The sequence below is a fragment of the Plasmodium falciparum genome, assembly GCF_000002765.6.
Source record: "Plasmodium falciparum 3D7 genome assembly, chromosome: 11".
In the NCBI taxonomy this organism is placed as follows: Eukaryota; Apicomplexa; class Aconoidasida; order Haemosporida; family Plasmodiidae; genus Plasmodium; species Plasmodium falciparum.
In genome coordinates this window covers 878,685-895,482 of record NC_037282.1, presented here as the reverse complement: position 1 = coordinate 895,482, position 16,798 = coordinate 878,685, and the positions used below count along the sequence as shown (strand labels likewise).

Here is a 16,798-nt window from a genome sequence, read left to right as displayed (position 1 = left end):
TTTTTTTTTTTTAATTTTGACTTATTAAATATTTCATATATATATATATATATATATATAATAAAGACTTTTAATTATTTCAACTAATGATTTTTATTAATATCATAATATAAAATGTTTATAAATATAAATCTATTAAAATAATGAGGAAGTTATTTTAAGTATTTGTATAATAATATATAATAATATATTATAAGAAAAAATCAAACTTAATCATCCGATAAGAAAAGTGCAACACCAGCTAATATCCATTTGTCTTCTATATCTTCCATTTCTAAACTGTAAAATAGGAGTGGGTGAAAGAAAAAAAAAATATATATATATTTATATATATATGTAATAATAATAGTGTAGTAGATACAAATGTGTAAGATATTTAATTTTATGTATTATATATACACTGTTCCTATATTTTTTTTATTTTATTTTTATTTTTTTTTTATTTTATTTTTATTTTATTTTTTTTTTATTTTTTTTTTATTTTATTTTTATTTTATTTTTATTTTAATTTTTTTTTTTTCTTTTTTGATTACTTTAGATCTATTGAACAAACAAAAGTATTTCCCCTGTCTGAAGTCACATAAAGAGGTGTATCCAATGAACGATATTCCATATTTTCTTTTAAGAGTTCATCTTGTTCATTACTAATACAATATACATAAATTAATGGCATAGAATAATATATATGTTTAGGTACAGATTCTATTATGTTTCCATAAGATACATTATCATTTATATTATCCTTATCGAATGTAAAGGTATCATTTTTCGAATTAATAAACCAAGAAGCTCCTTGTAAATATAATCCATGTATATATAATGCATTATTTTTATTATTTAAATCTTCTAATTTTGTTATATTGGTTACTTGCCATTTTAATTTGAGTTTATCAATTGGTACTTTATTTTCTTGAGCAAATTTTTGTTTAATAGCTGTTAGAAATGAGATAGGATTAAATAATGCAGATAACCATACAGAATTTGGTAGAAATATATTATTTCTTATTTTAGAAATCCATTCTTTTATAAATATTATTCTTAATTTAAAATTTTCAAACCATGGCATCAATTTTTTTTTTGATGGATAAGAATAATTTATCCATATATGTGGTATATTATGTAACATTAATGATTTGATAGTATTTTGAATTTTATCATTCATATTTAATATACCATCTAATACTAATTTAATTTCTATTAATGTATCATTAATACATTCTATTAATTTGTTAAATTTTTCTGCTTCTTTTAATGCTATTACCATAAATGTATTTGTTTGACTATCCTCTATTTTTAAATCATTTGTATCAATTTTATCTGGTAATTCATTTAATAAATGATTAATTATATCATATATAATTTTTGTACTTTTATTACTTCCTGAATGTTTTTCATCTTCATCATCTTCCTCTTTATGTATGGTTTCCTTTTTTTGATCATGTGTATATTTATTATCTTTATTATCACCAGGTTTTTCTTTCTTTATTATTTTCGTATTTTTTTTATAACTTTCTGTTGATGCAATTTCTTTATTACTTAGTTCTTGTAAAGTTTGTAATATTCGTGAGCATTCATTTTTCATATATTCAATTTCGGCATTTATGTGTAACCCTAATAAATAAGTTTGTTCTTTATTCAATTTTTCGTCTATATATTTTTTTAGTTGATTAATATTATATTTACTACAATCCGGAAACTTAAATACATCGAACAGAATATTATGTTTGGTATTTTTTAAAATGAGTTTTTCTTCATTTTCTTCTTCGTTATCATTACTATTATTACTTTCATCATCATCATCCTTATTATTATTATTATTATTATTTTTATTATTTTTATGACTATTATTATTATCATCATCATTATAATTATTATTACTATCATTGGGGTGATGAAAATCCATATTAATATTTTTATTTTTTTCATTTATACTTATTATATTTCTATATATCTCTTTAAGTATATTCTTAACGTATGTCTTATTTATTCGTCTATCCCATATATCTGTTATATGTCCACCATATATAATTTCTCCTATTAAAAATAATACATCTGCTAAAGGAAAACTTTCATATGTTTTTAAATATCTTTTAATAATATTAAATGATATTTCTAAATCATTATCATTAAAAGAGTATGATTGACTAAATCCGATTTTTCCATATAAAAATCTTCCTAATAATAAACTATGATAATAAGAAAGACCCAATATTACTGTTTTTAATTTATCATCATATTGTCCGTTTTCAAATTTATCAAGACAACATTTTATGTTATCTTTTAAACTATATGATTTTTCATTATTTATTCTAAAACATTTCTTTAATAATTTTTCGGGTAATAATTTGGTATCTTTTTCATTTGGTATAGCTGCAGATAAGAATAAACGAAAATTTACATGAGCATCTAAAAATATTTTATCCAGAATTTCTTCAAATTCTTTTAACCATTTTGTCATTAAATGAATATTTTGTAAAAATATGTATCCTCCACATTTTGATATTTCTTTTAAATATTTTAATGCAATATTTTCTTGTCCTTGACCCATAGATATGTTTACATAAGCTATATTATTTTTATTGGATTCTTTTTTATTACTATCATTTTTTTTAATAGCATTATTTTTCATTTTATTTATATAATCTTCTATTTCTTTAGAAGGATCATAACCAGTTGTTAACAAAAATAAGACGGGTGTTTTATTATCAATATATTCATCTAATATATTTTCTAATGCATATGTATTATTTTTTTCATCATTTGTCATTTTTATATTTTTTGTAATATAATTTTTTAATGCAATTAAAAATCTATCTTTACGTAAAACTCGAATTAATAATAATTTAGAAAAATCTTTTATATTATTATATTTTCTAGGTAATTCTTCATTTTCTACTTTTTCACTTAAAAACCATTGTTTCCATGACATACTTTCACTTTCGAAACTTTCAGTAATGTTTTCAAAATCTTTTAAATTTTCTAGATTCTTACAATCTTCATATAATTCTTCATTAATAAATGATTTATTCATTAATTTTTTTTCCATACTTTCATTCTCTTTTTTATTTCTAATACTTGTTATATTATTATTACTTAATTTATATTTAGGATTAATAAAAATTTCTTCCTCTTCTTCGCTTATTTTGTCATTTAACTTTTCTAAATGTAACATAATCAAACATTTTACAATTAATTTATCTCTTTCTAATAAACCTTTATCCATATACATCCACATTTTTATATTCAATAAATCTGTTAGCATATTTACTCTTTTTTCAACTTCATTCTTGTCTATTTTCGTTTCTTCATTTGTAAAATCATCGTTTTCGAAATCTTCTTCTTCTTCTAAATCATCTTCTTTGTCCTTATCAATTTTTCCATTTTCTTCATATGTGCAATTTTTATTCTCCCCTTTTTTTTCTGAAACTTTGTAATCATCAATTTGGACCTTTTCGACTTCCTCTATTCCCACATTTTCTTCTTCTGCCTTTTGCTCTTCCCCTTTTTCATCTTCGATCTTTTCTTCAACAACTTTTTCGTCTTCTGTATTTTTTTCAACAGCTTTTTCGTCTTCTGTATTTTTTTCAACAGCTTTTTCGTCTTCTGTATTTTCTTCAACAACTTTTTCGTCTTCTGTATTTTGTTCAACAGCTTTTTCGTCTTCTGTATTTTTTTCAACAGCTTTTTCATCTTCTGTATTTTTTTCAATAGCTTTTTCATCTTCTGTATTTTTTTCAACAGCTTTTTCATCTTCTGTATTTTTTTCAACAGCTTTTTCATCTTCTGTATTTTTTTCAATAGCTTTTTCATCTTCTGTATTTTTTTCAACAGCTTTTTCATCTTCTGTATTTTTTTCAACAGCTTTTTCATCTTCTGTATTTATTTCAATAGCTTTTTCATCTTCTGTATTTTCCTCAACAACTTTTTCCTCTTCCATCTTTTCTTCAACTTTTTCGTCTTCCATTTTTTCTTCATCAACTTTTTCCTCCTCCATCTTTTCTTCATCAACTTTTTCCTCCTCCATCTTTTCTTCATCTTCCATCTTTTCCTCCTCTTTTGTACTACCAAGGTAATCATCATTAAAATCGTTATCTTCACTTTTAAGATAATATTCTTGCTCCTGGTTCACCTTACTGGGTGATCTATTTGGAGAACTGTCGTTCAAGCATTTGATAAATATTTTCAAGAATATTTCTAAAGAATAGAAATAAAATGAATGCAAGTTTTTTAATTTTTGTAAAATGAAGAAATACATGACTCCTCTTTTTGATAAAGGTCTATATAAGTTGATAATGGTATTAATATGTACTTCTGTATTTTTGACAATTTCTGTTTTTTTAGCTATATTTTCACTTAATAATTTCGTTTTTTCTAAATTTTCGATTAATGAAACATCTTCTAAAATATCCCCTTTAGCATCTGTTAATTTTTGCAAGATTGATGATTGAAGAAAAGAGAGTTGACACATATAATCATATTTTAACAATGATAATTTCTTTTTCTTTTTTGATAAATGATTAAATTCATTTTCTAGAGTAATAGATAATAAATGTTCTTCTAAATCATCTGGTGTAACCGTGAAATTTATTAGAGAACATGCCGATTGTATTTCAGGTTGATAATGAGGATTTGACAATTGTGTATGTAATATTATATAAAAAGATGGATGAAACATAAGTTCTTTATCATTAATATTAATATAATAATTATTTTTTCTTTTAATTATATTCTTTGATATAACATTATATAATGTATTATCAATATATTCATCTGCATTTTCAACAATAATAGAATAACCAAAAGATATACATTCTTCTATTTTTTTTAATAATATTTTATCATTAATATCTGTGATAATTAATTTTTCACTTTTTTCTTTATGACTATTAATTAACCATTTTAAACTTTCCATTTGTGGATCAATAATAATAGGGAACTTATCACTATTTTCTAATATTATATTATTTTCAATACATACTGAATTTAATGTTAAACCTTGTTTACTTAATTTAGATAAAACTTCTTCATTTATTAATAAATCTAAATTAAAATTATTTACTAAGAATATATCATAAATCATTTCTTCTTTCTTTAAATTATCATTCCCTAATTCGTTGTCTTTTTTTTCATTTTTTATATTCAATTTGTTTGATATGTCAAAATTATTATGGTTATCTTTTTTTTGTGGGTCCTCATTATAACCAAAATTTGTACTATTATTATTACTACTATTATTATTATTGTTGTTATTTATGAAATTTTGGTCGTTATTATTTATTTTTTTGAGCATGTTATTAAAAATATTATTTTGTATTTCATTTTTTCTCTTTAATGTATCAACACAATTTGTCATAATTTTATTTCTATATTTTTTAGTAAATCCACCACAAAACGTAACAAAAGTAGATGAAAGTAATATATCTGTTAAAATTGTTTTTTTTTTTTTTTTTAAACTTTCATATTGTTTTGACCATGATATTTCTTCACTACTTAAAGCATCTATTAATCGAATTGATAATTCTAATTTTGTTTTTAATTTCTTTTCCTCTAAAATAACAAGATCTCTTTCATATATAGCATGATCATATTGACTTATTAATTCACTTAGTTTTGCTTTTAGTGATTGTACCTTTTCACGTACAATTTGTAATTTTTCATTAGCTTCTTCTAAACCTTTTTTTGTATTATCTAATAAGATTCTTTTAGGTAATATGTTTTGAATAATTTTATAAAACGATGTTATATTTAAAACCCATTCAGCTAATCCTGCAGCAGCTTTAGATTTTTTTTGTATTGCATTTTTATTAAAATGTGGTAAATTAATTAAATTTTCTACATATTTAAAGTTACAATCAGGAACCAAATTTTCATCAATCTTATTTTTATAATCTTTAAGTAAGGATATAAATTTTTCAGGATTAATCATCATTTTTTGTGCAGATTTCCAACTTCGATCTTTAATTTTTCCAAATTTATCTATAGATATAGTTGTATCGATTGTTGCTAATAATTGCATAACAGCTGCAGTAATATCTTCTACTCCTGGAGGTGGTTTGTTTAAAGTTTTTAATTCTTGAATATTTTTTTTATTTAAAGTATTTAAAGCTTCTTCAGCTTGTTCTATTAATGGAATACCTAATCTTATATCATTTTCACATTCTTCTTGTTGTTTAAGAACTTTTTTTTGTATTTCTAAACAATTTTGTTCTTCTATATCAGCTAAATCACTCTCTTTTTTTACAACCATTTTTTCATTACCAATATCTATTGCATATTTTTCAGCAGCTTCCATTTTCTCTTCTGATATTTTCTTTTTATCTTTTAAGCAATTTTTTATATTTTCTACATTTGAACTTGTTTCATTCATTTTTGTGATACCATTTTTAAGCATATTCATTTTATTATTTATATTAGTAATATTTTTTAGTAACATTATATGATATGTTTTGATACTTTCAAGATATAATTTGGGGGTTATATAAATATGGGAACGTTCATGAGAATAATAAAAGGATGATATATCTAATAGGTCTTCATAACATTCTTTTAGATATTCAGTTATTATATCTTTTAGGTTTACATATTCTTCTTCCTTTAGTATACTATCATTTTTATCATAAATATTATTATTATTATTATTACTATTATTATTATTATTGTTTGTAATATTTGTATTGAGATCATTTTGGTTCGTAAAATTATTACTATAAACTTTTCTTTTCATGTTTTCATCATTTCCTTCTCTATTTTTGAAAAAATTATTACCATCAATATTATCCCTATTATTATTATTATTATTATTATTATCAATAGGAATATTATTTATCGTTGTTGTAATGTCCCCATTTTTCATATTTGTTTTATCCATGTCTTTATAATGATCATCTCCATCGTTTGTTGATATTGTAGGGATATAATTTTTCTCTATTTGTTTGTTTCCCAAAGTTATATCTTTTTCTATATTTTTATTTTTTAAATTAATATATTCTTGATCTAATAAAATATCCCCCGTATTTATATTCATATATATATTACTAACATAATTTTTCCCTACACACATTAAAGAATCAGCTTCCCAATTATCATATATATCTATCATAGTATTATTTAATATACACTGGAAATTGTTTGATTTATCTCTAAAATTATTACTAGTTGGAGAAAAACATAAAATGAAATGTAAGTTATCATTTACTTTTTTAATATAATAATCGAATATGTTATTATCTGATTGTTCTATACCATCTGCTTTAGCTATATTTCTAATATTATGTATTATATAATCTCGTTCTTCTTTTGTATATAAGTCTATAATATTATTTGAACACATATATTCATTTACATATATAAAGAAAGTATCATGTATTTTACTTTCTTTCAAAAATAAAACAATATCTTCATTTTTCATAGCACATTTATGAAAAATGTTTTGTAAATATTTTTTGATATCGTTATCAGTACAATGTGCAGAAAAATCCATTTCAAAAAATGTTTTCGATGATATATAAGATGAAAATTTAGATATGGTTGTTTTTCCACATCCTCCTATACCTAATAATAAGGCATGTGCTTTTAAATTATCTACTATTCTAATTAATTTACAAATATGTTTAATAGCATCACTAAATAAAACAATATTTACATTATAGGAATTATTATATTCATTTAATTCTTCATTTAAGAATAATGTTAATTCTTCCATGTTTTTACAAATGTCATATGTTTTATCATGACTACCTTTATGAAAATTTGAAAATAATAAAGTACTGTCATATTTCATAACAAATTTATTAATTTCATATTTATTATACATTTTTTTTATTATATCAGTAATAATCTTTTTATATTTGTTCTTGTCTTTTTTATTAAGCTTATCTGAATATACCCTTTCACATTCATGTAACCATAAAAATAAAAGTTTATCACAATCTTGAAATGTAACAGGTGTTGTAGTAAGTAATCCTTTAACTATACTATGAATATCTCTTAAATTAAATTCATAATAAAAATAAGTAGCTGTTCTTTTGAATGTCTTTTCAATATTATAAAATAAAGATATAGTAGATTTTAATATAGATGGAATTAAATCAGATACATCTTGTTTAAAATTATTAAAATGATTTTTTAATAAAACACTAAATATACTATTGACTGTATTATTTTCTGGAAAATTAATATTTAATATAAAAAAGTGTCTAATTAATCTTGGATTAATAGTAAAATTGCCTCTATTATAATTCATACAAGATATAAGTTTTGTATTTAATATTTTAATTAAATTTAATTTTTCTAAATCAAACCAAGAATTTGTATCTATATATTGACATAATAATTCAATAGCACTTTGTGTATTATAATCATCACATTTAGGCATATTTATATCATCTATAAAATATATTAATTTTTGTTGATATGGTGGACTAAATTGTTTTCCTGATTTTTTTTCTAAACAACTTTGCATTAATGTTTGTACATTTTTAGATGTAGTATAATAATTAAAAATCATATAAAAACTTTTAAATTCTTCTTTTTCTTCATTTAATATTTTCTTACATAATTGTGTTTTTCCTACACCCGTTTTACCAATAAATAAAATAGGCATATCAGATTTTAAAAACAATTTACATATATATTTATAAGAATAACTTTCTATCGTTTCAATAAATATATCATCTTGTAATACATAATTTTGTTTTAGTTCATTAGTTATTTCGGCTTCATCCCATTCTTTAAATTTATTATTTTCTACATAAAAATCAAAAACACTTATTTTTCGATTAACCTTAATACTTTTAAAGGTATTTTTCCAATATTTATCAAAACTTTTTTTATAATTTACATTATCCTTTTCACCTAAAAAACCTCCAAAACACCATATAACTGAATAAATGAAATAATGTTCTACACTTTCATAATTATTATCTATTAATAATATATCTAATAAAGCTGATAATGATTGTATATGAGACATTGGTGAAATTTTTATAGAAGTTTGTAAAGTACTTAAATAACTAAATGTAGGTTCAACATATTTATACATTAATTTTTCAAATAATTTTTTTATATTACTATTAAAATTATCATGTTTATCTATCCATGATAAAAAATAATTTTTCCATAAATCATTAGGATCTACTGAAAAATAAACTAAACCTGCTCTTGATATTGTAGCAGGAGTAGCAAACATTAAATCACTAAATTCAAAAACTAAATTCATATGATTTTTTAATAATATTCTTTCATTAGATGATAAAGTTAAAACTTTATTATCATCCATAACTGAATTCATATTTTCTATCCAATGAGAATCTAAATTTCCATCAAAGATTATATAAGCTTTATCACAATCATCTTTTTTAGAATAATTTCTCATATATTTAGAAAATACCCCATCTTTCCATTCTCTTGTTTTTATATGTACATTACCATATAAATCATCTATATTTATTGATTTAGGATTTATTCGTATACTTACTGTTTTTAAATTCTGTTTTTTTTGATATTCCATTAACATATTAAAAAGTGTTGTTTTCCCACAACCAGCTTCACCCATAATAAATACACAGTGTCTAATATTCATTATATCATTTAATTGTATAATCTTTTTAACAAAATAATTTAATCCGAATAAATGATTTTTTTTACAAATATCCATTAATTCTTTTTCTATATTATTCAAATTGAACAATTCTTTTTTTTTATTATTATTATTATCTTCTAAATGTTTTTTTTTTGTTTTCTTTTCTTCTTTTACGTTATCTGATTTTAATTCTTCAATATTATCTTTTTCTTTTTTATTTTCATTTATATCATTTATATCATTTATATCAGTTATATCATTTTGATTGGAAAAAAATATATCATTAAGCAAACCAGAAAAAATAGGACAATTAGAAGATGATATTTTTGCAATATTAATATCATGTATAGCTGAATAAAGTAATTTATTTTCATCTACGTCAGGATAATTTCTTTTAAGATCCCCAGCTTTTGTTAATACACTTTTGATACTTCTTAAACCCCAATCACAATGTTTATCTTTTAGTAAACTTTTGGCTAGCTCAAAAAATGTAGTGAATTTAATAGAAAGATATTTTGCATTTACATATCCTTCAGCCATTAACATATTTTCACAAATTTTGTTAAAATCTGGTATAATTACTGTTATAGGTCTGAATAAAATTTTAAGACTTTCAGGTAATTTAGATCTACCTAAATAATCAGGATTCATTGTAATAAAAACAGCACAATTTTTTTTTACAATAATTTCATCAGAACCAATAATACATACATTATTATTATTTCGTTTACAATCTAATATGGATTTAAATTGAATAGAACAAACAGATAATACTTCAGGAATTAATCTATTAAACTCATCAAAACAACACCAACACCCTGTACTACCAATTCCTTTAAAAATATTTCCCATACTTTTATAATCTAATTGATCTGAACAATTAAATACATAACAGTTTTTTCCAAAAAAGCTAGATAAATCTTTTGTAGTTTCAGTTTTCCCTGTTCCTGCTGGTCCTGCAGGAGCACATCCCATATATAAGCTTAATGCTTGTGTAGCTGTAATATAAATACGACTTGTTAAAGGAGTAATAACTAACCTTTGATAATTTCCTATATAATCATAAGAATAATTAAATGAACAGTCCATAATTTTTATTTTAATATATAAGTCTTTAAAATGTGTAAGGCACGTATATTTTGATAATTCATTATTTAATATATTATTATTATTATTATTATTATTATTATCATTATCGTTATTTTTGTTGTTATATTCTTGTTTTCCTTCTTGGTGTTCATTATCTAAATTTTTATTATCCAATTTTAAGTTTGATTCTTCCGTTTGGTTTTCATTCTGTTCGTAAATTTTTTGATTTTTAAAAAATGGATACATCCTAATTTGAGATTGCCAATCGAACATATTTATAGAAATAGAAGATTTATTTTTTAGGATAACTTCAAGTACATCTCTATAAAATGTATCTAATGTAATAATACACATAATTTTGATTCTATTTTTTATAGTTAATTTTTTTTGAACTTTTTTAATAACATTTTCTAATTGAAGAATATGATTTTTATAATATTTATTTAATTCTTCATATATATTAATATCTTTTTTAATTAATATATTTTCCACATCATTTACAAAAAATATAGTATTACATAAAATAAATACTTGAGCTAAATAATTTTCATCTATCCATTTTTCTTTTTCATTATTAAATAAATCTTTTAATCTAAATAAATTTGTAATATAATATTTTAATGTATATTTAATATGATCTATTATATCATTTAAATAACATTCCACTTTACCTTTCAAAACTAGACCTTCATGAAAATTACATATTTCTTCTCCATAAGACGAAATTAACTTGATAATAGTTTCTTCTTTTTCATCTTTTTCATCTTTATCATTTTTTATATTATCATCATCATCACCATCACCATCTCTATTATTCGTTAATTCTTCCTTCTTATTATATTTATTTGTCTCTATTTCATTAGAATTTTCATTTGCATTTTTATTCTTTTCTTCTGTAATAGTTTCTTGATTATTTAGTTTCACTTCATTTTGTATTTCGTTATCTGTTAATTGTTCATTTTTTGTTACAAATTTTCTAATGGATAAAAATATTTTTTGTACGTGTGTATTTACAAGTTTAAAATTATTTCCATTAGATAATATATCTATTAAATCAGTAGAAGATATAAAAAAAAATCTAGGAAATGATTTACGTTTAGAATCTAAATATTCATTCAATGGTTTTTCACTTTTACATAATTTTACTTTTAATTCTTCTAATTTTTCTATAATTCCCCCTTCATTTGAAAAATCTACTACTTTTATATTATTATCAATAATTTGTTTTAACATTTCAAGATATTCATCATTAATAGTTAAAAAGAATTTAGAATAGAGAGGTAGTTCCTTTTTTACTTCTTCTGAATATATATACATATTTTGTAAATATATCCACAATTTTTCTATATCTTTTAATAATTGTATTACTTCATATATATTGGATATTTTTTTTTGCCATAAATTTAATTCATCTGAAAAGAAAAGAAAATATTTAGATGAAAAACAATTTTGTAAAGTAACTTGATGTTCTTCAATTGTGTCTATACATATATCATCTATATATGTTAATAGTATATTATTTTTATATTCTTTTTTTTTAAAATATATTTTATCCCAATAATCTTCAAATTTATTAATAGTTTCTTCTATTATTTTTTCATTATATGCTTTTATAATAACTTCTTCAATAGTATCATGATATTTCATAATATTTAATTTATAGAAATATATAGTTAATGTACTATCATCTATAATTATATTTATTTTATCTTCTTCTTTATTTTTTTCTTTTTCTTCATTTATATTATTTTCCATTTCTTTTATATGTCTATCTTTTATAAATGGTTTTTTAATTTCACACAAAACAGAAATAAATTTTATAATTTCTTTTAATTTTAATGTTTCTTCTTTACATATATTATGTTTTCTATCTACTTTAATTTTTTTGAAATCATTTTGTAATTTTTTTATTTGTATATCAAAATCTTCTACATCTAAATCTTTAAAAGGACAAAAAAAAAATTCATTTAATATTTCTTCTTTTTTTTTAATAAATAGCCACATCTTTTCAATTTCATGAATTTCATTATTTAAATTTTCAATATCTTTATTTAATTCTTCTACATTATCTATTTTAATAATATTATCTGATATTTGTTTTATTTTTGTAACTTCATCTTTTATTTCTATAAGATATTTTTTTGTAGTTTCAAGTTCTTTTAATGATGAATCATATCCATTGTTATGTAAATAAACATTAGATACTTCTAAATTCTTTTTGATATTTACAAATTTATTATAATTTAATTTTAATTTCTTAATACTTTCTTTTTCTTCTTTTATAAATTCATCTTTTAATTCTTTTTCTTTTTTAGACAAGCAAACCGTTTTAAGTTTATGATAAAAAATTAATAAATTTTTAATTACTTCAATTTTTTTCTCATCTTTCTCTAAATTATTATCTAAATGAAATTTATCTTCACTTCTTTTTTTTTTAATTCCTAATAAATCTTTTTTATTTGAATCATCTATTTTTTTGTTATCTTTTTTGTTTTTTAAATTTAATTCTTCTGTATTTAAGAGGTTGATATAATTTCTTAATTTCTTCATGATATTAGGATCGATATAATCTAGAAATTTCAATTTATTTTCATTTATAAAATCTACAATCTTATGGTTATCTTTTACTTTTAAAAAATTATTTCTAGTATCATTATTTTCATTTATATGTGTTAGTGTATCTGTTATATGTGTATCATTATTATTGGTATTATTAGTATGTTTTACGTTATCTGAACCATTCAAGAAAAAAAAAAAATATAACAATTATTAATATTAAAATTATTACTATATTAAGATTATTATTACTATATTAATATTAAAATTATTACTATATTAATATTATTATTACTATATTAATATTATTATGACTATATTAAGATTATTATTACTATATTAAGATTATTATTACTATATTAATATTATTATTACTATATTAATATTATTATTACTATATTAATATTTATATTAGTTGTAGTAATAATATTACAATTTGTACTATCATTTTTATTTATTTTTTTATGTTACTTGTTGTAGTAGCAGTATATTCTCCCATTTCATCGGTCTGATCATTTTTGAACTTTTCATTATTTATTAATTCATGAATTTCTTTATCAATATATATTTCTTCCTCTTGAGAAGCATTCACCAAATTATCCTCTTCATGTAAGTTGGTAATAACATTTTTTATCTTATCTATATCTATAAGTCCATATAATATATACTGTTCTATAATATTTATGTCATGTATTGCTTTAGGGAATGTGTTTAGAAAATGATCAATATTGATATTTAATTGTATCAAATTATTTGTATTCATGTTTTTATTTTTTATTAGATCAAATAAGCATTCTCCTTTTCGTAATAAATTCTCTAATCTATCATTAATAAATTGTTTTACATATATTATTTTATCTTTTAAATTATTATCAACTTTTAGAAAAAATGGACTATTCTGAATATTTTCATCTTTTAATTTTACTGTTATTTTTAAGGTTCCATTTAAGTCTAATATTTCCATATGATTATTTGTATTACTTTTTATATCTTCATTATTCATTGAGTTCTTATTAGATATATTTTGAGGTCCTTCAAGAGTTTCTAAATCATTTTGATTCTTCCTTTGTACTACATTACAATTGAGCTGTTCATTTAAATTATCATTATTATTATTGTTGTTGTTATTATTATTATTGTTATTATTGTTGTTATCATTATTATTATTATTATTATTATCATTATTATTATTATCATTATTATCATTATTATTGTTTCTTTGTTCTATGTTATTATTTTTGCCCACATTTTGCATCTTTACTTTCATTTGCTTGTCATTAAGAAATGAGAAATATTTGACTATATAAAATCCATTATTTAAATCATAAACAAAATATTTGATATCATATTGTTCGCTTTTTTGTTCATATATAATACTGATTTGAAATTTATCACCTCCTATTTTTTTATGTTCATTCAAGCTATTTTTTGCAATCAGAAAAAATATATTATCCTTTTGTAAACATACTGGTTCCAATAAGCCACTTCCAAAAATTAATGTATTTTTAGGATCAATATTATAATAATATTCTAGAAAACAACTATTAGTTGTGTAACATTTATCATTAATAGATAATTGTACTTGACATATATTATTTTTGATTTTATTTTTTGCATTAGGTACTATAGTATATATATTATTTTCATTAATATATATTCCTTCACTATATAAATTTATATCATCCGATTTATATTTCACTAAAATTTTACCTTCATTAGTAAATCCTTTTCCTCTAAACAATAATTTTTTATTTCCATTTATATCACATTGTTTTGGCCATATATTAAATATAGCATATTTTGGTCCAATGATATTGCTTATATTCATAATATATATTTTCTTTTTATTATCTGTTATAATTAAATTAGAATCCATAAAATCATATGTTATAGAACAAAATGTTATATTATTTGATATATTGGAATCTTCATATATATCATGTTTTGTAGATATTATTTCATTTTTAACATTATTACTATTCATATTATTAATTTCTTCCATATTATTATTTTTTATTATATTTTCTTCATTGTTTTGAATAATATTATATTTCAATTCTTCTAATTTAAAGGTATCATATAACTTTAACATATTCAACTCTATATTATTATATTCTATCTTTCGATTTCCCTTTTCATCACTAATAATATTATAACCTCCAAAAATAAATATGATATTTCTATCAATAGATTCTACCAACACACTTCTACAAAATACTTTTGAAATATTAAATGAATAAGAAAAATCCACTTCAGACCATTCATTGTTTTTTAAATCACATGAATACATATCATTAAAACTTATTTCAGCATTAGTACCACCTAATATAAATAAATTATTTCCATGGATAAATGATATATGACCGTATCTAGTCGATGGGACATTCCCTTTACAACCTCTTAATATCCATTCATTATTTAATATATTAAATTCATATAAATCATTATAACTACTTCTGTCATAACCACCATATCCACCGAATAAAATTAAACTAAAATACTCATAATTTAAAGAATTACTCACTATAATATTATTCTTTATTATTTTGATTTCATCCTTTTTAAATCCTTTTTCTTCTTCTATATTATTTTTTCGTATAATATATAAATCTAAACTAGAAAAATAACGAGGACATGGTATATCACTTGAATGTAACTCATCACTTTTATTACTTTTCAAATATTTTCTTAAATTCTTTACATATGAATTATCTAAAATGGAATCATCTTTATCAATATCTTCACCATCTTTACTATCACTATCATTACTTCCATAATCCTGATTCTCTCCATATTTATTATCACTACAATTTTCATCATCCGTTTGAGAAATATACCCCTTCTCGTTTGTTCCATTTATGCCATTTTGTAAATTTTTCTCTTTATTTTTTTCTTTACATTTTAATTTTATTTCAACAAATGTCTTATTTAAACTGTTAAATACCCATAAATCGTTCAAAGCAACAAAAGGAACTTCACTATTCAATCCACCAAAAATTATAACATAATTTTCTAATAATGTGCAAGAATTATGATAACATCTAATAGATGGTTTTATTTTAATACTCAGAGTTTCATACTCTGCCTTATCGTTTTTTATATGAATTAAATAAGCATCGTTACATATTATTCCATTATTCTCTTCTATATCTATTTTAAAACCCCCAAATAAGAATAACCCACCTACAGTATAATCAATACTATATCCTAGTATATTTTTCTCTTGAATATTACTCTTTACCTCTATTAAATTTAAGATGTCATAATGGCCTTCAGAAAATTTTGTCATATTTTTTTTTTTTTTTTCACAATGGGTTCAAAAAAATTGTAACTTAAAATATAATATGAACGGTGTGTTCTAATTTTTTTTTTTTTTTTTTTTTTTTTATTCTGTTGTATATTATTTGAAAAAATATATAAAATAATAAAAAATATAAACAATTATATAATAAATAAAAGTATATTTAGACATATTATATATATATATATATATATATATATATTATATATTTTTATTTTTTATTTTTGTAATAATAATGAAAAATACATAATTAGGGAATATAAAACAAATAC

The 16,798-nt window shown here is 20.7% G+C and overlaps 1 protein-coding gene across 1 annotated transcript; it reads right to left on the bottom strand.

Moving 5' to 3' along the window:
- Nucleotides 1–209: 209 nt before the first annotated feature.
- On the bottom strand, nt 210–16,514 carry PF3D7_1122900 (dynein heavy chain, putative; the record flags this gene model as incomplete). The annotated part of the gene is made up of 3 exons (XM_001347875.1): nt 210–279; nt 534–13,401; nt 13,697–16,514. The coding sequence occupies 3 exons, from the start codon at nt 16,512–16,514 to the stop codon at nt 210–212; spliced, it is 15,756 nt and encodes a 5,251-aa protein (XP_001347911.1).
- Between the last annotated feature and the right edge of the window lie 284 nt (nt 16,515–16,798).